Raw genomic sequence first — 22,943 nt, 5'->3', positions numbered from 1 at the left:
CCCAGTTAACAGTATGAATAACAACTGAGCCTCACTGAACAGATGGCTCATAACAATAACCCTTTTGTTAAGCAATAACTATATACAAGTATTGCAGAAAATCCGCACTTGGGACGGGCTCCCAGCATCCACTACGGACTACGAGAAATAGAATTACCGGTGAGTAAATTCTTATTTTCTCTGACGTCCTAGTGGATGCTGGGTACTCCGTAAGGACCATGGGGATTATACCTAAGCTCCCAAACGGGCGGGAGAGTGCGGATGACTCTGCAGCACCGCATGAGCAAACTCAAGGTCCTCCTCAGCCAGGGTATCAAACTTGTAGAATTTTGCAAACGTGTTTGACCCCGACCAGGTAGCAGCTCGGCAAAGTTGTAATGCCGAGACCCCTTGGGCAGCCGCCCAAGAAGAGACCCCTTCCTCGTGGAATGGGCTTTTACTGATTTAGGATGCGGCAGTCCAGCCGCAGAATGTGCAAGTTGAATCGTGCTACAGATCCAGCGAGCAATAGTCTGCTTAGAAGCAGGAGCACCCAGCTTGTTGGGTCCATGCAGGATAAACAGCGAGTCAGTATTTCTGACTCTAGCCGTCCTGGAAACATAGATTTTTAGGGCCCGGACTACATCCAGCAACTTGGAGGCCTCCAAGTCCCGAGTAGCCGCAGGCACCACAATAGGTTGGTTCAAATGAAACGCTGATACCACCTTAGGGAGAAATTGGGGACGAATCCTCAATTCTGCCCTGTCCATATGGAAGATCAGATAAGGGCTTTTACATGACAAAGCCGCCAATTCTGACACACGCCTAGCCGAAGCCAAGGCCAAAAGCATGACCACTTTCCAAGTGAGATACATACAACTCCACGGTCTGAAGTGGCTCAAACCAATGTGATTTTAGGAAATCCAACACAACGTTGAGATCCCAAGGTGCCACTGGAGGCCATAGGCGTGCGCAGGACATTTTATTAGGGGGTGCACGATTAGAAGGGCGTGTTTAGCACCGCCTATTGGGCATGTCTAACACCACCAAATGGGCATGTCTAGCACCACCTATCAGGCGTGTCTACCACCACATATTGGCACTCAATGCAAACTAAATAATATAGAGAATTGATGCACAGATATATATATATATATATATATAAAATCTGTTTAATATATGTTAAATTTGTATATTTTATTACCATAGATTATATCCTAATCTGTCGAAATATATATTGATATTGAATTTGAACTTGTCCTCCTCCAAGAGGAACGCTGTATTCTGTGGCGTTGGCACATGATGAGGAGAGAGAGAGCGTGGGTGGGAGCATGAGTGGGCATGCACGCGGCATGACATCATCACGACACATCCCACAGGTTAGAAGAACTGGGAGTAGGATTACGTCAGTGATGCTGCACCATACAAATGAATGATAGCCAGACTGAGCGGAGGGGGTGGCGGGAGCAATGGGCGGGAGGACATAAATGAGCACACTCTGCGATTGCCGATACTGTAGCCACAGCAGGTGTGTTTGAGGGGGTGACAGACATTAGGGGGTGCCTGTGCGCACCAGGCACCCCCCCTGCGCACGCCTATGCTGGAGGCACAAAAGGGGGCTGAATATGCAGCACTCCCTTAACAAACGTCTGAACTTAGGGCAGTGAAGCCAGTTCTTTTTGAAAGAAAATAGACAGGGCCGAAATCTGGACTTTAATGGATCCCAATTTTAGGCCCATAGTCACTCCTGACTGTAGGAAGTGCAGAAATCGACCCAGCTGAAATTCTTCTGTTAGGGCCTTCATAGCCTCACACCAAGCAACATATTTTCGCCATATGCAGTGATAATGTTTTGCTGTCACATCCTTCCTAGCTTTTATCAGCGTAGGAATGACTTCAACCGGAATGCCCTTCTCCATCAGGATCCGGCGTTCAACCGCCATGCCGTCAAACGCAGCCACGGTAAGTCTTGGAACAGACAGGGCCCCTGCTCTAGCAGGTCCTGTCGGAGCGGCAGAGGCCAAGGGTCCTCTGAGATCATTTCTTGTAGTTCCGGGTACCAAGTCCTTCTTGGCCAATCCGGAACGATGAGTATAGTTCTTACTCCTCTCTTTCTTATTATCCTCAGTACCTTTGGTATGAGAGGAAGAGGAGGGAACACATAAACCGACTGGTACACCCACGGTGTCACTAGAGCGTCCACAGCTATCGCCTGAGGGTCCCTTGACCTGGCGCAATATCTTTTTAGCTTTTTGTTGAGGCGGGACGCCATCATGTCCACCTGTGGCCTTTCCCAACGATTTACAATCAGCTGGAAGACTTCTGGATGAAGTCCCCACTCTCCCGGGTGGAGGTCGTGCCTGCTGAGGAAGTCTGCTTCCCAGTTGTCCACTCCCGGAATGAACACTGCTGACAGTGCTATCACGTGATTTTCCGCCCATCGGAGAATCCTTGTGGCTTCTGCCATCGCCATCCTGCTTCTTGTGCCGCCCTGTCGGTTTACATGGGCGACCGCCATGATGTTGTCTGACTGAATCAGCACCGGCTGGTTTTGAAGCAGGGGTTTTGCTTGACTTAGGGCATTGTAAATGGCCCTTATTCCAGAATATTTATGTGTAGGGAAGCTTCCTGACTCGACCATTGTCCTTGGAAGTTTCTTCCCTGAGTGACTGCCCCCCAACCTCGGAGGCTTGCATCCGTGGTCACCAGGACCCAGTCCTGTATGCCGAATCTGCGGCCCTCGAGTAGATGAGCACTCTGCAGCCACCACAGCAGAGACACCCTGGCCCCGGGGACAGGGTGATCAGCCGATGCATCTGAAGATGCGATCCGGACCACTTGTCTAACAGATCCCACTGAAAGATCCGTGCATGGAATCTGCCGAATAGAATTGCCTCGTAAGAAGCTACCATCTTTCCCAGGACTCGCGTGCAGTGATGCACCGACACCTGTTTTGGTTTTAGGAGGTCTCTGACCAGAGATGACAACTCCTTGGCCTTCTCCTCCGGGAGAAACACCTTCTTCTGTTCTGTGTCCAGAATCATACCCAGGAACAGCAGACGCATCGTAGGAACCAGCTGCGACTTCGGGATATTCAGAATCCAGCCGTGCTGTTGTAGCACTTCCTGAGATAGTGCTACTCCGACCAACAACTGCTCCCTGGACCTCGCCTTTTTAAGGAGATCGTCCAAGTACGGGATAATTATAACTCCCTTCTTTCGAAGGAGTATCATCATTTCGGCCATTACTTTGGTAAATACCCTCGGTGCCGTGGACAGACCAAACGGCAACGTCTGGAATTGGTAATGGCAGTCCTGTACCACAAAACGGAGGTACACCTGGTGAGGTGGGTAAATGGGGACATGTAGGTAAGCATCCTTGATGTCCAGTGATACCATGTAATCCCCCTCTTCCAGGCTTGCAATAACCGCCCTGAGCGATTCCATTTTGAACTTGAACTTCCTTATATAAGTGTTCAAGGATTTCAAATTTAGAATGGGTATCACCGAACCGTCTGGTTTCGGTACCACAAACATTGTGGAATAGTAACCCCGTCCCTGTTGAAGGAGGGGAACTTTAATTATCACCTGCTGGAGGTACAGCTTGTGAATTGCCGCCAGTACTACCTCCCTGTCCTGGGGAGTAGCTGGCAAGGCTGATTTGAGGTAACGGCGAGGGGGAGACGTTTCGAATTCCACCTTGTATCCCTGAGATACCACTTGTAGAACCCAGAGATCCACCTGTGAGCGAACCCACTGGTCGCTGAAGTTCCGGAGACGGGCCCCCACCGCACCTGGCTCCACATGTGGAGCCCCAGCGTCATGCGGTGGATTTAGTGGAAGCAGGGGAGGATTTTTGTTCTTGGGAACTGGCTGTATGGTGCAGCTTTTTCCCTCTACCCCTGCCTCTGGGCAGAAAGGACGCGCCTCTAACCCGCTTGCCTTTCTGAGGCCAAAAGGACTGTACTTGATAATACGGTGCTTTCTTAGGCTGTGAGGGAACCTGAGGTAAAAAGGTCGACTTCCCAGCTGTTGCTGTGGATACGAGGTCCGAAAGACCGTCCCCAAACAATTCCTCACCCTTATAAGGCAAAATTTCCATGTGCCTTTTAGAATCAGCATCACCTGTCCACTGCCGAGTCCATAATACTCTCCTGGCAGAAATGGACATCGCATTAATTCTAGATGCCAGCCGGCAAATGTCCCTCTGTGCATCTCTCATATATAAGACTACGTCTTTAATATGCTCTATGGTTAGCAATATAGTGTCCCTGTCAAGGGAATCAATGTTATCAGACAGGGAATCAGACCACGCTGCTGCAGCACTACACATCCATGCTGAAGCAATAGCAGGTCTCAGTATAGTACCTGAGTGTGTATACTATACACAGACTTCAGGATAGCCTCCTGCTTTCTATCTGCAGGCTCCTTTAAGGCGGCCGTATACTGAGACGGCAGTGCCACCTTTTTTGATAAGCGTGTGAGCGCCTTGTCCACCTTAGGGGATGTCTCCCAGCGTAACCTATCCGTTGGCGGGAAAGGGTACGCCATTAGTAACCGCTTAGAAATTACTAGTTTCTTATCTGGGGAACCCCACGCTTCTTCACACAATTCATCTAACTCATCAGATGGGGGAAAAGTCACTGGCTGCTTTTTCTCCCCAAACATAATACCCTTTTTTGTGGTAACCGGGTTTATGTCAGCAATGTGCAAAACATCTTTCATAGCCGTAATCATACATCGGATGGCCCTTGTGGACTGTACATTTATCTCATCCTCGTCGACACTGGAGTCAGACTCCGTGTCGACATCTGTGTCTGCCATCTGAGTCAGCGGGCGTTTTTGAGCCCCTGATGGCCTCTGAGACGCCTGGGCAGGTGCGGGCTGAGATGCCGACTGTCCCATGGCTGTCACGTCGTCAAACCTTTTATGTAAGGAGTTGACACTGTCGGTTAAAACCTTCCACATATCCATCAACTCCGGTGTCGGCCCCGCAGGGAGCGACATCACACTTATCGGCTCCTGCTCCACCTCCACGTAACCCTCCTCATCAAACATGTCGACACAGCCGTACCGACACACCGCACACACACAGGGAATGCTCTGACTGAGGACAGGACCCCACAAAGTCCTTTGGGGAGACAGAGAGAGAGTATGCCAGCACACACCACAGCGCTTTATAATCAGGGATTTACACTAACAAAAGCGATTTTCCCTATAGCTGCTTTTATATATAGTTTGCTCCTAAATTTAGTGCCCCCCCTCTCTTTTTTACCCTTGATGCCTGGAAACTGCAGGGGAGAGCCTGGGGAGCTGTCTTCCAGCGGAGCTGTGAAGAGAAAATGGCGCCGGTGTGCTGAGGAAGATAGCCCCGCCCCCTTCTCGGCGGACTTCTCCCGCTTTTTTATCTGTATAATGGCGGGGGATTATGCACATATACAGCTTAAAAGCTGTATTATGTGTCAATTAGCCATGTAAGGTACTCTAATTGCTGCCCAGGGCGCCCCCCCCCCCCCCCTGCGCCCTGCACCCATCAGTGACCGGAGTGTGTGGTGTGCATAGGGAGCAATGGCGCACAGCTGCAGTGCTGTGCGCTACCTTAATGAAGACCGAAGTCTTCAGCCGCCGATTTTCAAGATTCTCTTCTGTCTTCTGGCTCTGCAAGGGGGACGGAGGCGCGGCTCCGGGACCGGACGATCGAGGTCGGGCCCTGTGTTCGATCCCTCTGGAGCTAATGGTGTCCAGTAGCCTTAGAAGCCCAAGCTAGCTGCAAGCAGGTAGGTTCGCTTCTCTCCCCTCAGTCCCTCGTAGCAGTGAGTCTGTTGCCAGCAGATCTCACTGAAAATAAAAAACCTAACAAATACTTTCTTTTTCTAGAAGCTCAGGAGAGCCCCTAGTGTGCAACCAGCTCGGGCCGGGCACAGATTCTAACTGAGGTCTGGAGGAGGGGCATAGAGGGAGGAGCCAGTGCACACCAGATAGTACCTAATCTTTCTTTTAGAGTGCCCAGTCTCCTGCGGAGCCCGTCTATTCCCCATGGTCCTTACGGAGTACCCAGCATCCACTAGGACGTCAGAGAAATATGCACAAACATCATATTAAAAATGAGCTAATAGCAATAAGCAACCAAAATATTATTAAACTAAAAATAAAAAATAAAAATGCTCATGCACTTAATGCTTATTTGCACATAAAAAGAGGCTATATTCAAATTCAGTCTCAATGAGGCTTCCACTTGAAAGTAATTCAATCTTTCAGTCCCCACGGTGCACCCTCTGTGTCCGGTAACACCTGTTTTCCACAGCACTACACTCAATATCTTATGAATACCAGTGCAGTTATCAGCTAAGCTGCATTGTCGGTTCCAGTCCAGTTCTCCAGTTAAATCCCGTTTTTCAGCTTCCAGACGATCCAGTTTTATCCCGCTTCCAATATCCAGCTCTTCCGCTCCAGTTATCTGGTTCAGTCCTTGTTCCTGGCTTCCAAACTGATTGTTATGATGCTGTTAGTGCATGTCAGCTGATGCATTCCCTCTATTCAGAATGCACCTGGTGTCAGCTGAACAATGTATCAGAGTCTCTCATGCTTCCTTGTTTCCATTGGTTCTGTGTGTACGTGCAGGGCTGCAGCTGCACAAAGTTTTGCAATTAGTTTAAACACTCCCAGGCTGGCTTCCTTTATTGGTCAGTGTTTCTGTTATAAGCCAGCCAGCCCTGCTCTCTATGCCGGTTATATAACTCAGATGCCTTGTGTTAACTTGTCTGGAGAACATTACCTACATTATCTGGATTACTTCCTTCCTGAACTACCTGGATGATCCATTCCCTGAGTCTCAACTTTTGAGGACAGCAGCCTTGTCTGTATCTGTGAACCTTAGCTCTGTCTCCAGTTCTGGACTATCTTAATTGTTCCTGCTTCCAGTTTGTGTGTGTCATTTTGGACTTTGTTATTATTCTACTAAACTGCAAGTACTATCATCTACACAGTATATTTACAAATGGCAATTACCAGCCACAAGCTACAGTATATATGTGTCTTGCTACTCGGTAAATACCATCTCTGCTCTTCTCCTGCTAATGCAAGAAACTACCCTGCATCAGTTCATAGCCTTATACTAATTGTATGTAAAAGTATTACATGCCATTACTACAAGTTCTGCTATTGTGGATAGTTATCTGCTGATCCTTCTCTTTGCCATCCTGATATGCTGACCTGCAATAAACCCTGCCTATCTGTATTCACCTGTGTTCAAGAATGGTGCTGTTTCACTGAACTCTCATTGCTTCTTGGGTTTAGTTCCACATTCAAAGTGCATACTTCCCAACATTGGGAGACGGGGAAGCGGGACTCCCTGGCGCCGCTGCCGTAAGGTGGTGTAACCTATAGAAATGGGCGTGTCTTCACAGGAGTGCTGTTTGAGGGCCACTCCCCCATTTTTCGGCACTGAGGGGGCATGTCCAGCACTCTGTGAGCTACTGGCATGCCTCCAGCCCTCTGTCTTCCCTGAATAGATGCTGTGCGCATTCACATAGCGTCTATTCACCGCTGAGCAGCGAGTCACAGGAGCCTCCCAACTACTTCCCCCACTGCGGGACACTGCAGCCTGCGGGTGGAACAGAGGGACAGTCCCAAAAAAATGGGACTGTCCCACGACAATTGGTACAGTTGGGAGGTACTGTATGAAGGTCTGTTCACCACATTGATTTCAGCCACTCCCTTCTCCAGACTTCTGAACACATCCAGGTTTCTGTTATTATCCTTTCTGAGTAGATGGGTATTGTGTACCCATTCTAGTGTTGAATGACGGGAAGTCCATATCAAGGACTAAAAACCAGAAAAGAGGCACTTACACCTCAGTGCTTTAGGACAGTTAGATAGGGAGTGTAGCCTGCAGTATTGAGAAAAGCTCATATGCCCGTAGAGAAGTGAATGGCGCTAAAGTGCTATTGCACATATTACAAACAATGATGCGGAGAAACAATAATTAATATCCCAAAGCTCAGAAGAAGATTAATATTATATAAATATCAGCAAAGAGACAACATAAGTATAAACATGGTAAAGAAAAGCGAGAGTATGAATGCGCCCATGAATGTTACAGCAATCACATACCAAAAGAGCAGGTGGCAAGAACCAACAAAAACAATATGTTACCCACTACCTAAAACTAACAAGGCACATATACATACATTAGGAAAAGTGAGAATGTAGAAATTTATACCACACGGTGGAAGTGTTATACCTTCACACAGTGCAGGCAAGTAACAGAGACATAAATGCTTTCACATAAGGCCTGATTCAGAGTTGTACATAAAGCTGATGGTTTACACACAACTCCAATGTGTACTGATCAGTGCAGTGTCCCAAATCAGCTATTTGGGGGCCAGAGCAGAGATGGCAATATGGATCATTTTTCAAAATGAGGTTGTGTCATCTCCGTTTTGGAGGCGATACTGGCAGAAGGCGCCGTTTTTCTTCAGACGCCTCCTGCGACATTAGCATATGTTTGCATTGCTGCTGCGTCTTGCAAATAGCGTCAATCTCTGAATCAGGTCTAGTAGCCCCTATTTGTCACAGTTCACATTTGAAATGTGATTGTGATGTGCCAGGAGAAAGCTTGCGAGTTACCTCTGTCCCAGTAAGCAAGAAGCGGATGGCTTACCATATCTTTAATGTCTTCATTTGGGGTCAGTCTGCACATGCGTTACTTTGACTCCATGCATGCACTGTAAGGGAAGTAAAATAATTTTAACCTGTACCCCGTTCTGCCGCTCTGCCTGTCCTCCCAGCACAAATTATCTCGGAGTCAACGTTTAGGATCAGCTGAGCTGCACTGAACTTTCTGTATGTCTTTCATACAGAAAGTTCAGTACAGCTCATCCTATTATAGATAGACATCGGCTCCTGGATCAGTTGTGCTGGGAGGTCGGGGAAATTAGAGCAGCAGGACTATGATAGAAAGTTCAGAGCAGCTCAGCTGATCATAGAAGTTGGTTCTGGGATCAAATGTGCTGGGAGGCAATGCAGAGCTGCAGAACAGGTGCGGGGGCACCAAAGATTTCTCTATTTCTGTGAAAATAGGACCAAAGCGCCTCCTAACGCCAGCTGTATATGTGTAACTCTTTCTGAATAGTCAACTATTGTCATGTTGTGTATGCTTTTGTTGTGTGTTATTTTGTGACATCACATTACAGTTTTTTCACAAATGCACTTACTGTATTTTATTGAAGTTAATGAACTTGCAGATTGGGGGCATTACTTGACGAGTGTGTGCAGTCAGCATAAATACACATACTTATACTCTCAAAACAAGGTTAAGAGATTAAGGGGCAGATGTACTAAGCCTTGGAGAGTGATAAAGTGGAGAGGGATAAGGTAGCAACCTATCAGCTACTAGCTGCCATTTTTCAAACACAGCCCGTAACATGGCAGTTAGAAGCTGATTGGCTTGTACTTTATCTCACTGCAAAGCTTAGAGCATTCCCTCATTTTTTTCTCTCTCCATATAATACATTTTACGGGAACTCATGAGCAGTCCTACTTCCAAAGGGATGCTTCTTTGCTTTGCAAACACACTTACACATAGCAAACAGGATATGGAAGTGAACTTTCTCTATTCTGTGCATTTCCAGTCAGACTCTCACTCCTGTAAAATTATTGTAAATTGTCTTTATGGACAGGATCTGGAATTTGGACGTGGGACAGTGAATATAGGTATACTGTAAAAAAAGGGGGTCTAAAGCTTTAGCTAGATGACCATATTAGATAAAAGATAACCTTGGATACAAAGTAGGCAATGCAATTATTATTGTATATTGTAAAAAACAAAAACTAGCTAGTCTTCACTTACCAAGTGGGTAGTTACTATACAGTTGGAAGTTGTAATAATGCAGCTGATGGCTACATTGATAGTCTTTAAGCAATGACTGATAGTGCTACGTAGGCACGTTTTATTTATTTTGTAATTTATTTATTTAGCTCAATGAAATGTAGTTTTCTGAGCATTTAGCAGTGTACAATCTTATTGTATTCTTTTCACAGCCTACCATCACAACCAACATCCAACCAAAATTTTTCTTACGCTGGCGTAAGGTCTACCATTTCTGGAAGCCAGACACAAGCTCGTACTGATAGCAACACTTTAAGAGGAAGCTCAGGTAAAAGGAAAGCTGAAGACCAGGGGTGGCAAACCCGTGGCTCTCGAGCCGCATGCGGCTCTTTCTTTGTGTTAATGCGGCTCCCTGGCTGCCACTGCTCACCATTACACACATGACTGACGTTCAGCAGTTCAGAGGAGGCTTCATGTGTATCTCAGCTCATCTCCGCTCTGTGCGTGCAAAGTGACTTCATGATGTCACAGCCGCACAGTGCTTGAGAGGCGGAGCCGCAAGGTGGACGGATCCCAGGAGCGGGAATACTGCAGACAGCGGGCGCCCAGAGAAGGGAGAACGATCAACAAGGCATGGTAATTGAGTCTGTGGTGCTCTGCCCTATTATGTGACCAACAAGAGGTGGAGGGGGGTCTCGTTGTTTTGATCTGGAGGGGCGCTGTCTAAGAGCTGTTGGGGGGGGGAGAGGTCAGAGGCGCTGTCTAAGAGCGGGGGGAGTACAGGGGAGCTGATTAAGAGTGGGGGGGGGGGGGAGAGGAGAGGTACTGTCTGAGAGCCGGGAGGGGAAGGGGAGAGAGGTGCTGTCAGAGCTAGGGGGAGAAGAGAGAGATGCTGCCTGAGAGCTGGGGGGAGAGGAGAGAGGTGCTGCCTGAGAGCTGGGGATGGGGGGGAAGAGAGAGGTGCTATATGAGAACTGGGGGGAAGGAGAGGAGAGAGGAGTTTTCTGAGAGCTGGGGATGGGGCGTGACCTTGTGTCAGCTAGATCACACCCATTTTTACTAGGCCACACCCATTTTTGCACGCCCGCCTACAGCGCGCGCATGATACCGGCTCTTCAGCTTTCTTGGAGACAATTCTGGGCTCTTTGACTCGGACTAGTTGGCCACCCCTGCTGTAGACTATGGGCAGGAAAGCGGCTTAGCAATAACATACAAATAAAATGCAAATGCAGCAGGAGGAATCTGTAGGAGATAGACACCTCCTGCATCTGTGAGATCCGAATGCTGCTTCCGAGTATGCATCATAGAATCACCATCGTGACTGTCGGTCGCGACTCACAATGGTAGCAGCTCTTGGTCAGTTTGCATAAGCCGAAGGTTACTCAGACTGGCTGTTGGAACCCCTCTGCCGGGTCCGGGATGTCTGCATCCAATGATGCAGGCCCTGGGTCTGGCACACCTATAAAACGGGGGCGACTTGCCCCCACTCTGCCACCAAATAACGTAGCATGTCGATCATGCTACGGCTAAGAGGGGGCTGCAAGCGATCTCACAGGACCTGTTCTGCACATGCACAGAACTGATTGCAGGCATCTTATGCATGCACAGATCCAAAATCATTGCGTTTTTGTACAAACAGGAATCAGGCCCTATATGCAGAATGTGATTTACAAACAAATGCAATTTAACATACATTTATTTGCAAAAGGTAATGTACAAGCCACAAAATATGCATAACCTTGTCAACCGGCTACATTATTGCAGAGTGCAAAAGTCTGATTCTGAGAATTGACCCATATAATGGAGATGCACTTATAGGATCGCTGGTGCTGAAGTAAAAGTACATAGTAAAAAGTGTAAAAAAAAAAAAATCACTGAAAAGTCATTTTTATTGTCCCTTAAAATATTGCTGTATATGTTAATCATAAGAGTACATTTACAACACTTTAACTGTTTTATTTAATCACTGTACGTGAACAGTTGAATACACCAGCATGAAATGTTTCTTCTTGGTACAAAAAAGAAGTACCACTAAGAGTATGGGCAGAGCCGGATTATAGGCGGGGCGGATGGCGCGGTCATCCAAGGGCCCCCACACTCCGGCAACCACTGATCCCAGTCCAGCCCCCCTGCACTCTTCCTGTCCGGCTCCGAGTCCTGGCAGCACAGAAGGTTTGTCTCCATCTCTGCAGTAAGCCGGGGCCTAACATTGTGAAGTATCTGCCCCCCTCAGTGACCTGATGCTGCTGTAGCATTTCTCCTGCTTCATTCTTCCCTCTCCCTCTGTCTCTCCCCTTCACTGACACCCTCTCTCTCTCATGCTTGGTCCCCCCATCTTCCTGACTCTCTGCCTCTCTCTCTCTTACCCTCTCTGTCTTCCAGAATCTCTCCCTCTCTCTCTCTTGCTCCTCTCGGTCTCTCTCCCTCCCCGACATCCTTCTTTATATTTCCCTCTCTACTCTTGTTTCCCCCTCTCGCTCTGTCTCTCTCCCTCCCTGACTCTCTCCTGCTCGCTCCCCATCCCTCTCTCTCTCCCCTCTGTCTTCCTGACTCTTTCCCTCTCTCTTGCTCCCACTTTCTATCTCTGTCTTTCTCTCTACTCCTCCCTCTTGTTCTTCTCTCTCTCGCTCTCCCTGACGCCTTTTTATCTCTCGCCCTCTCCAACCCTCTTTTTCCCTGACACCCTCTTATTCTCTCATTCCTTCTCTTTCCTTGACACCCTCTCTCTCTCACTACCCCCTCTCATTCTGCCCCTCGTCTTCCTCACTCCCTCCTCTCTCTATCTCTCTCCCTGACACCCTCTTTGTCTCTCACTGTTAGGGTCTCCTGCTCTGTGCTGCCACGTCGTCATGGCAATCGGGAGACAAGTGCTAGCGGAGTAACCTGAGCGTAGCTGATACTCCGGTTCGGGTCTTTTGCTGTGCAGTGGTTACAGGCTCTGTGCACGGCAGGGGATCCGGTGCTGGTTTTTGTGCTCACAGTCTGTGAGGTCTGAGTGAGGCGTGGACAGCACCTGCTATATAAACCCTCTTCTCAGGTTAGGCAGATGCTGCTGAATCTTTGTTGGTTAGTCAGTTCCTGAAAGCTAGCTAGTACTGTGTAAACTTTGTATTTGTTTGTTGCTTACTGCAAATAGGCCTTGGGGATTTGGTATTACACTCTGCCAATCCAGACCTAGCAGTAAGACTGGAGTCAGTCGTTTAACCTGCTGGGGTTCTTTTGCTACTCTGTGAACCTAGCAAGTTTGCGGCTGTATTCTCAGACTTGCCTGCCAAAATCCTTTTCTCACTGTGCAAGGTGTTCAGGTGTCAGTTTAGTGGCAGTAAGCTGAACCTGTGCACTGCAAGTGAGGACTAGGATTGTGGAGACTCTCCTTGTGTCTATTATTCCATCTCTGACCAAGGAGTTTACTGCCACACCCGTTGGTAACCCTTTAGGGTTTTGCTGTTGCCCTTAGCAACAGCATTTCGGGTTCTCTACGTATTAAATCACTACATCTCGCTTCTTTCCATCTGAGCATTTCTAATACTAGGGAGACACCCAGTTTCTTAGCCTTTGGGCTTCTCTGTTCACTTTGTGTTTATTTTGTTACCCTATCACCTTCTGTGTATGTAATGTCATATTCCCCAGTCTGTCTGTGAGTTCATTTGTTTTGCATCCCTCACCGTTCAGACACCAGTACATTCCTGCTGGCACTGGTGTGCATAACATATTCAGCAGCCTAATACTCCTGTTGAAATTTTGTGGGAATATGGAGCATACCCCTCAAAATACTTTGCAACAGGTGGTCGATCAGGTGCAGGTCCTGACTCGACAATTTAATGATTTGTCCATTAAAATGCACACCTCGCAGGCCGCTGGCGGAGCTCCCGCAGCAGCAGTACCTTCAGGGATTAAGGAGCCGAAAGTAAATCTTCCGGATCGTTTTTCTGGAGATCGCTCGCAGTTCTTTTGTTTCAAGGAGAGCTGCAAGCTATATTTCCACCTTAGGCCTCAGTCTTCTGGGTCGGAGATTCAGCGGGTGGGCATAGTGATTTCCTTGCTACAAGGAGACCGACAGGTCTGGGCATATGGGTTGCAGCCTGACTGTCCATCGCTTAAAAGTGTTGATGCTTTTTTTACGGCACTGGGCATGTTGTATGATGACCCTGACAAGACGGCCTCAGCCGAGGCTCAGATTTCGATCCTTAAGCAAGGGCGAAGGCCAGTTTAGGTTTATTGTACGGAGTTTCGGAGGTTGGCCCATGATACCCAGTGGAATGACCCAGCCCTGAGACACCAGTACCGAAGAGGTCTTTATAACCAGTTAAAAGACCAACTGGTACAATATCCCTTGCCTGATAGCTTGGATCAGCTCATGCAGTTATCCATTCGGGTGGATAGACGGCTGAGAGAGCGCAGGCTTGAAAGGGAGACCGAGGTTTCCTTCTTTCCCAAGGGAACCTCAGACTCTGAGGAATTTTCCGAGGAGCCTATGCAGATTGGGGCTACCCGCCTCTCCTCGCGTGAGAAGACGCGGAGGAGACAGCAGGGGTTGTGTTTGTACTGTGGGAATAAAGGTCATGTGGTAGTATCATGCCCAGAAAAGCCGGAAAACTTCAGGGCCTGAGGGTGATGGGAAATATCCTGTCAGGTCAGAAGTCGGAATTTCCCAAGAAGACTTTTATCATTCCGGTGACCTTGAAGATCCTCGGTCAAACTGTCAAGACTGAGGCCTTTGTGGACAGTGCGGCCGACGGGGTTTTTATGGACCGCCAATTCGCCCTGAAACACTCTGTTCCCTTAGTACCCTTGGCATCGGAAATTGAGATTTGTGGGTTAAACGGGGAACCATTATCCCAGGGTAAAATTACCTCTTGCACTAGCCAGATTTCTTTGTTTATTGGAGCCACACACTCTGAAAAATTGTCCTTTTATGTGACTGTCTGTACTTTTGCCCCATTGGTGTTGGGGTTACCCTGGTTAAGGGCCCACAATCCTCAATTTGACTGGGTCTCTGGGGAGATTCTTAGTTGGGGTACTGATTGTTTCAGGAGTTGCTTGAGCCTTCCAGTCAGGCTTTCGCAGCTAAGTTTGCCAGGATTGCCAGGATGTTATGCAGATTTTGCGGACGTGTTCTCCAAAAGAGTTGCAGAGGTACTACCTCCCCATCGCCCCTATGACTGTGCCATTGATTTGTTGCCGAATGCTAAGCTTCCCAAGAGCAGGTTGTACTCCCTGTCACGTCCTGAGACTCAGGCTATGGCAGAGTACATTCAGGAGAACTAGGCTAAGGGATTTATCAGACCTTCACAGTCTCCAGTTGGGTCGGGGTTCTTCTTCGTGGGTAAAAAGGACGGTTCGTTGCGACCCTGCATCGACTTCAGGGAATTGAACCGTATCACGATTAAAAACTCATACCCACTGCCTCTCATTTCGGTCTTGTTTGACCAGCTTCGTACTGCCACCATTTTTTCTAAGATTGACCTACGCGGTGCGTACAATCTAATCCGAATAAGAGGGGGATGAATGGAAGACTGCCTTTAATACTCACTCAGGGCATTATGAATATTTGGTGATGCCTTTTAGGCTCTGTAATGCCCCGGCAGTCTTCCAGGACTTCATGAACGATGTGCTCAGGGAATATTTGGATAGATTCTTAGTTGTATACTTAGATGACATCCTAATCTTCTCCCATTCCCTGGAGGAACATCGGAAGCATGTACGCTTAGTCCTCCAGAAACTCAGAGACCACCGGCTTGGGGCGAAGCTGGAGAAGTGCGAATTTGAAGTTCAGCAAATCGCATTTCTAGGATATATCATCTCCCCAGAAGGTTTCCAAATGGAGGGTTCCAAGGTACAGGCAGTCCTGGATTGGGTGCAGCCCACTAGTTTGAAGGCGCTTCAGCGTTTTCTGGGCTTTGCGAATTTTTATAGACGATTTATCGCTGGATTTTCGTCTATAGTGGCGCCCTTGGTGGCACTCAGTAAGAAAGGGGCGGATGTTGCTCACTGGTCTTGTGAGGCCAAAGCGGCTTTTGCCCGTCTCAAAAGGGCATTTGTCTCGGCCAAGGTGCTGCGACACCCAGATCCAGAGCGTCCTTTTGTGGTGGAGGTGGATGCCTCGGAGATGGATATTGGGGCAGTGCTCTCTCAGATGGGGGTGTCTGATAATCGCCTTCATCCCTGTGCTTACTTTTCCCGTAAATTTTCGCCTGCCGAGATGAATTATGATGTGGGTAACCGGGAATTGTTGGCTATTAAGGATGCACTCGAGGAGTGGAGACACTGGCTTGAGGGGGCTAAGTTTGTGGTCTCAATTCTCACCGACCATAAGAATTTGGCATATTTAGAGTCAGCGAAGCGCCTCAATGCCAGGCAGGCACGATGGGCTTTGTTTTTTGCTCGCTTTAATTTTTTGATAACATATCGCCCTGGGTCAAAAAACATCAAGGCTGATGCGCTCTCGCGGAGTTTTGCTCCAATCCAGGAGACCACCGAGGAGCCATTGCCCATTGTGTCCCCATCATGTATTAAAGTGGGCATTACCCAGGACCTCTTGTCTTTAGTCCTTAGAGCACAGGAGCAGGCTCCTCCAGACCTTCCGGTAGGTCTTTTGTTTGTGCCTCCTAGGTTAAGACAGCGAGTGTTCCTGGAATTCCATGCCAAGAAGTCGGCAGGTCACCCGGGTATTGCCAGAACTCGGGAGTTGCTATCTAGGGCGGTGTGGTGGCCCTCGGTGGATAGGGATGTGGATCAGTGGGTTCGGGCATGTGACACCTGTGCCCGAATTAAGACTCCTAGAGGGGTTCCTGTTGGCCCATTACATCCACTCTCTATTCCATCTAAGCCATGGACCCACATTTCAATGGATTTTGTGGTGGACTTGCCCAAATCCTCGGGGATGACAGCCATCTGGGTTGTCGTTGACAGGTTTTCGAAGATGGCGCACTTCGTTCCGTTGGTTGGGCTGCCATCGGCCAGATGCCTGTCTGAATTATTTATGCTGCATGTTGTGCGCCTCCACGGGTTGCCACTTGATGTGGTCTCTGACCGCGGATCCCAGTTTGTGGCCAAATTCTGGAGGGCATTTTGTTCCGATCTCCAGATTTCTGTCAGCTTGTTGTCAGGCTACCATCCGCAGTCTAATGGGCAGACTGAAAGGGTGAACCAGTCCTTGGAGCAGTTCCTCAGGTGTTATGTCTCCAAGTGTCAGACTGACTAGGTGGCTCATCTGTCCATGGCGGAGTTTGCCTATAACAACGCGGCTCACTCTGCTACAGGGATCTCTCCCTTCCTTTGTGTGTATGGGCATCATCCTAAGGCCAATTCTTTTGACCCCCTGGACTCCACGCCTGGTGGTTCCTCTGTGGTTTCGGTCCTTAGAGGTATTTGGAGGAAAGTGAAGAAAGCCCTTGTGTCTGTGTCATTAGTGACCAAAAGGGTTTTTGACAGCTTCAAATTAGGAGACTTCGTCTGGTTGTCTACCAAGAATTTGAAGTTGAGACAGCCATCTCATAAGTTAGGCCCCCGGTTCATCGGTCCTTATAAGATCACTAGGGTTATCAATCCGGTGGCATTTCAGTTAGGTCTACCCCGTTCTTTGGGTATCAATAAAACATTTCATTGTTCCCTTTTAAAACGGGCGATTAGTAATCCTTCTTCCAGTGGAAGACCTTCCCCTCTTCTGATACGTGGCCAGAGGGAGTTTGTTGTTGAAAGGATTCTTGACTCCAAGATGGTTCGGGGTCGGCTGTCATTTTTGGTGCACTGGAAGGGGTATGGCCCGGAGGAGCGATCGTGGGTGCGCAGTTGTGATCTTCATGCCCCCAGACTGTTACGCTCTTTCTTCTCGCAGTTCCCCGATAAACCCGGTGGTAGGGGTTCTTTGACCCCTCGTCAGAGGGGGGGTACTGTTAGGGTCTCCTGCTCTGTGCTGCCACGTCGTCATGGCAATCGGGAGACAAGTGCTAGCGGAGTAACCTGAGCGTAGCTGATACTCCGGTTCGGGTCTTTTGCTGTGCAGTGGTTACAGGCTCTGTGCACGGCAGGGGATCCGGTGCTGGTTTTTGTGCTCACAGTCTGTGAGGTCTGAGTGAGGCGTGGACAGCACCTGCTATATAAACCCTCTTCTCAGGTTAGGCAGATGCTGCTGAATCTTTGTTGGTTAGTCAGTTCCTGAAAGCTAGCTAGTACTGTGTAAACTTTGTATTTGTTTGTTGCTTACTGCAAATAGGCCTTGGGGATTTGGTATTACACTCTGCCAATCCAGACCTAGCAGTAAGACTGGAGTCAGTCGTTTAACCTGCTGGGGTTCTTTTGCTACTCTGTGAACCTAGCAAGTTTGCGGCTGTATTCTCAGACTTGCCTGCCAAAATCCTTTTCTCACTGTGCAAGGTGTTCAGGTGTCAGTTTAGTGGCAGTAAGCTGAACCTGTGCACTGCAAGTGAGGACTAGGATTGTGGAGACTCTCCTTGTGTCTATTATTCCATCTCTGACCAAGGAGTTTACTGCCACACCCGTTGATAACCCTTTAGGGTTTTGCTGTTGCCCTTAGCAACAGCATTTCGGGTTCTCTACGTATTAAATAACTACATCTCGCTTCTTTCCATCTGAGCATTTCTAATACTAGGGAGACACCCAGTTTCTTAGCCTTTGGGCTTCTCTGTTCACTTTGTGTTTATTTTGTTACCCTATCACCTTCTGTGTATGTAATGTCATATTCCCCAGTCTGTCTGTGAGTTCATTTGTTTTGCATCCCTCACCGTTCAGACACCAGTACATTCCTGCTGGCACTGGTGTGCATAACACTCACTCCCCTCACTCTCTCTCCTACTCCGCTAAAGGGCAAAGTAGTGACAGCGGCAGGGGTGCAGAGTCAATTTTATTGGTGGTGGCCCCCACACCTTTTGTTGCCCGGGGGCCCCCACTAGCCTTAATCCGTCCCCAAGTATGGGCAGCGATTACTGGATCATCCTAAATGCACTGTTTCCTTACCTTGAATGTAATTTACATATCCTGCCCCCACAAATAAAATTTGCATCATTGTGTGAGACAAGACAAATGAGTTTACTTGTACCACATTTTGTGGCTAGAAAAATTACAATCCACTGAACTATTCCACTAAAAAGCGGAAACGTTTTGCACCATTTTGAAATGCAGATCCGTGCACTTCCTGTTTAAGAAGGGGCAAAACTGTACACATGGCATCACCAGGGCCGGTGCAAGGTTTTTCAGCACCCTAGGCAAAACTTCTGCCTACAGCCCCTTCCCCCTACACGCCCTTCAAGTGAAAGGCATGTTGCTGCTCTCCCCCACCCCCAGTCTGTTGCATAGCTGCTCTCTTTTCCCCATCTTCCCAGTCTCTGTGGGTGCCTGCTGCTCTCACACCCTCCCCACTCTGTTAAATGTCTGCTGTTCTATCCTCCCCCACCATCTGTGTGCATGCTTCTGCTCATCTACCCCTCCAGACTGCTGCTCTTCCCCTCCTTCCTTTCAAATGCAGAGAGTGCACTATGCAGCCACCTTACCAGCAGGCGGTGTTGCAGAGTAGGGACTGAGTAGTCTTTGAAAGAGCCTGGACTGAAGAGCAGGACCGCATGTCACCCCTGGCCAAGACTCCAGGAGCTGTCAAAGTTACTGCCTGTGGCGAGTGGAGGCGGAGCTGGAGGCTGCAATACGGGAGCTTGGCAGTCGCAGCTACTGTAAGATAAGCATGCTGGGGGGATTGCCACGGCTGTGAGAGGTAGGACCACGCAAATTTTTTCAGGTAGCTGTAGCAGGCTGCCCCCTCAGGTCCCGGCGCCCCTAGGCAGCTGCCTAAAGCTGCCTAGTGGAAGCTCCGGCCCTGGGCATCACAAACCAGCATATCCGCTATAGTAGCACATTTATTGCATATTTGTAATTTACCTCTTTCTACTTTCTACTGTAACAGGCCAAAAGAGGTTTTGTGAAAAATGCTGGGGTCCACATTAGTACCATGGGGTATAGACGGGTCCACCAGGAGCCATTGGCACTTTAAGAGTGTGAGCGTGTGGGCTGGCTCCTCCCTCTATGCCCCTCCTACCAGACTCAGTCTAGAAACTGTGCCCGAGGAGAGAGAAGGATTATACACAGATAGTGGCGAGATTCATATCAGCTCACACATTCAAGGTAAAACAAGCTAACCAGCTTGAAGGTCAGCAACTGCTGAAACATTACTTACCAAGTAACAATGCAGTACTTAACTAAAAACCAAAGTTGTACTGAACCAGATAACCACTGCAGGAAAACAAAGAGCTGGGCGGGCGCCCAGCATCCTGTACGGACTACGAGAAAAGGATTTACCGGTAGGCAATTAAAATACTATTTTCTCTTACATCCTAGAGGATGCTGGGGTCCACATTAGTACCATGGGGATATACCAAAGCTCCCAGAATGGGAGGGAGAGCACGGAGGCTCCTGCAGAACTGATTGACCAAACTTTAGGCCAAAGTATTGAACTTGAAGAACTTTGCGAACGTGTTCGACCCCGACCAAGTAGCCACTTAGCAGAGTTGTAAAGCCGAGACACCCCGGGCAGCCGCCCAGGAAGAACCCACCTTACGAGTAGGGTGGGCCTTGACAGACGTAGGACACGGCAAGCCTGCCGTAGAATACGCATGCTGGATAGTGAACCTGATCCAGCGAGAGATCCTTTGCTTAGAAGCAGGACACCCAATTTTCTTGGGATCATTCAGGACAAACAGAGAGTTCAATTTTCTTAGAGCCCTTGCAACATCTAAGGACTTTGATGAAATTGAGGAGTCATTCGCAACTGGCACCACAATAGGTTGGTTGATATGAAAAGCCGACACAACCTTCAGAAGAAACTGCTGACGTGTCCGAAGCTCGGCTCTATAACATGATAGATCAAGTATGGGCTTTTACATGACAAAGCCCCCAACTCCGACACACGTCTAGCAGAAGCTAAGGCCAACAAAGTGACAGCCTTCCACGTGAGAAACTTGACCTCAACCTCCTGTAAAGGCTCAAACCAGTCTGACAGTTAGAACTGCAACACCACGTTAAGATCCCAGGGTGCCGTAGGCGGTACAAAGGGAGGTTGTATGTGCAGAACTCCCTTCAAAAAAGTCTGAACCTCAGGGCAGCTAACTGTTTCTGGAAGAAAATGGATAGGGCCGAAATCTGGACCTTTACGGATCCTATATCCAGGCCCTTACAGGCCCATTCCACACCTGCTTGCAGGAAGAGGAGAAATCGTCCCAGTTGACACTCCACCGTAGAAAACTTCTTGGACTCACACCAAGATACCTATTTTTTCCAAATACGATGGTAATGTTTAGACGTTACTCCTTTCCTAGCCTGTATCAGGGTAGGAATAACATTGTTCGGAATGCCCTTCCGAGCTAGTATTTGGCGTTCAACCTCCATGCCGTCAAACGTAGCCGTGGTAAGTCTTGATAGGCGGACGGCCCCTGCTGCAGCAGGTCCTCCCGAAGAGGAAGAGGCCTCGGCTTTTCTAGCAGTAGATCCAGAAGATCTGCGTACCAAGACCTTCTTGGCCAGTCTGGAGCAATGAAGATCGCTTGAACCCTTGTTCTCCTTATGAGCTTTAGCACTCTTGGAATGAGTGGGAGTGGTGGAAACATGTACACCGACTGGAATACCCACGGAGTAACTAGGGCATCCACCGCCACTGCTTGCGAGTCCCTCGACCTGGAACAATATCACCGAAGCTTCTTGTTGAGAAAAGAGGCCATCATGTCTTTTTGGGGTACACCCCAAAGATCTTTTACCTCCTTGAACACCTCCGGATGGAGACCCCACTCCCCTGGATGGAGATCGTGTCTACTGAGGAAGTCTGCTTCCCAGTTGTCTACTGCCGGAATGAAGATTGCTAACAGCGCCAACGCATGTTTTTCTGCCCAGAGGATGATTCTTGTTACCTCTGACATTGCAGCTCTGCTCTTCGTTCTGGCCTATCGGTTTATGTAAGCCACTGTCGTTACATTGTCCGACTGCACTTGAATGGCCTGATTTCTCAGAAGATGGGCCGCTTGGAGAAGACCGTTGTAGACGGCTCTTAGTTCCAGAATGTTTATCGGTAGGCCAGCTTCCAGACTTGCCCACCTTCCTTGGAAGGTTTCCCCTTGAGTGACTGCGCCCCAGCGCCGGAGACTTGCATCCGTGTTTAGAAGGATCCAGTCCTGAATCCCAAACCTGCGGCCCTCCAGAAAGTGAGGTAATTGTAGCCACCAGAGGAGTGAAATCCTGGCCCTTGGCGACAGGCATGTGTAGATGATATCCCGACCACTTGTCCAGGAGATCCAGTTGGAAGGACTGAGCATAAAACCTCCCATACTGCAGAGCCTCGTAAGAGGCCACCTTCCGGCGCTGTCACTGTGCGCCGTGCGCTATGGGAGAGACGTCAGTCATGACGTCTCTCTCATAGTGCTGACTGAGGAGCGGACGCCCAGGGAGGAGGAGGACTGCAGCGGCCTGGAAGCGGGAACGGGGCTCGGTAAGTATGTTTTTTTCTTCCTTAATGCAGCGGGGGCATCTACTGGGGGCAAACTACGGGGGACATCAACAAGGGGCATTACTACTGGGGGGGGCATTATAACTGGGGGGCATCACTACTGAGGGGTCATCTATTGGGGGCAGCTACTGGGGGACATTTTTACTGGGGGCCATCTACTGGGGGCATTACTACAGGGGGGTCATCTATTGGGGCAAACTCGTAGGGGGCATTATTACTGGGGGGTCATCTATTGGGGGCATTATTACTGGGGGGCATCTACTGGGGGTGTTACTACTGGGGGGTCATCTATTGGGGCAGCTACTGGGGGACATTTTTACTGGGGGCCATCTACTGGGGGCATTATTACTGGGGGGCATCTACTGGGGGCATTACTACTGGGGGGTCATCTATTGGGGGCAAACTCCTAGGGGGCATTACTACTGGGGGCAAACTACTGGAGGACATTATTACTGGGGGGCACCTACAGGGGGCAAACTGCTGGGGGACATTATTACTGGGGGGCAAACTGCTGGGGGACATTATTACTGGGGGGCATCTACTGGGGCAAACTACTGGGGGACATCTATTGGGGGCAAACTGCTGGGGGACATTATTACTGGGTGGCATCTACTGGGGGCAAACTACTGGGGGACTA

General features: G+C 48.9%; 1 protein-coding gene across 3 annotated transcripts in view; it reads left to right on the top strand.

Moving 5' to 3' along the window:
• RNF212B (ring finger protein 212B) overlaps positions 1-22,943 on the top strand; it is a 368,589-nt gene that overhangs the window by 306,724 nt on the left and 38,922 nt on the right. For 2 of the 3 annotated variants that reach the window (XM_063913630.1, XM_063913629.1), the window contains one exon: positions 10,020-10,135. The exons of the other annotated variant lie outside the window; for it this stretch is intronic. In XM_063913630.1, coding sequence (XP_063769700.1) covers positions 10,020-10,135 — 116 coding nt within the window. The remainder of the gene's footprint in view (positions 1-10,019; positions 10,136-22,943) is intronic. 3 annotated transcript variants of the gene reach the window in all.

Source organism: Pseudophryne corroboree, chromosome 1 (genome assembly GCF_028390025.1).
Source record: "Pseudophryne corroboree isolate aPseCor3 chromosome 1, aPseCor3.hap2, whole genome shotgun sequence".
Classification (NCBI taxonomy): domain Eukaryota; kingdom Metazoa; phylum Chordata; class Amphibia; order Anura; family Myobatrachidae; genus Pseudophryne; species Pseudophryne corroboree.
The sequence above is the reverse complement of the archived record's forward strand: the minus strand, read 5'-3'. Positions and strand labels throughout refer to the sequence as shown.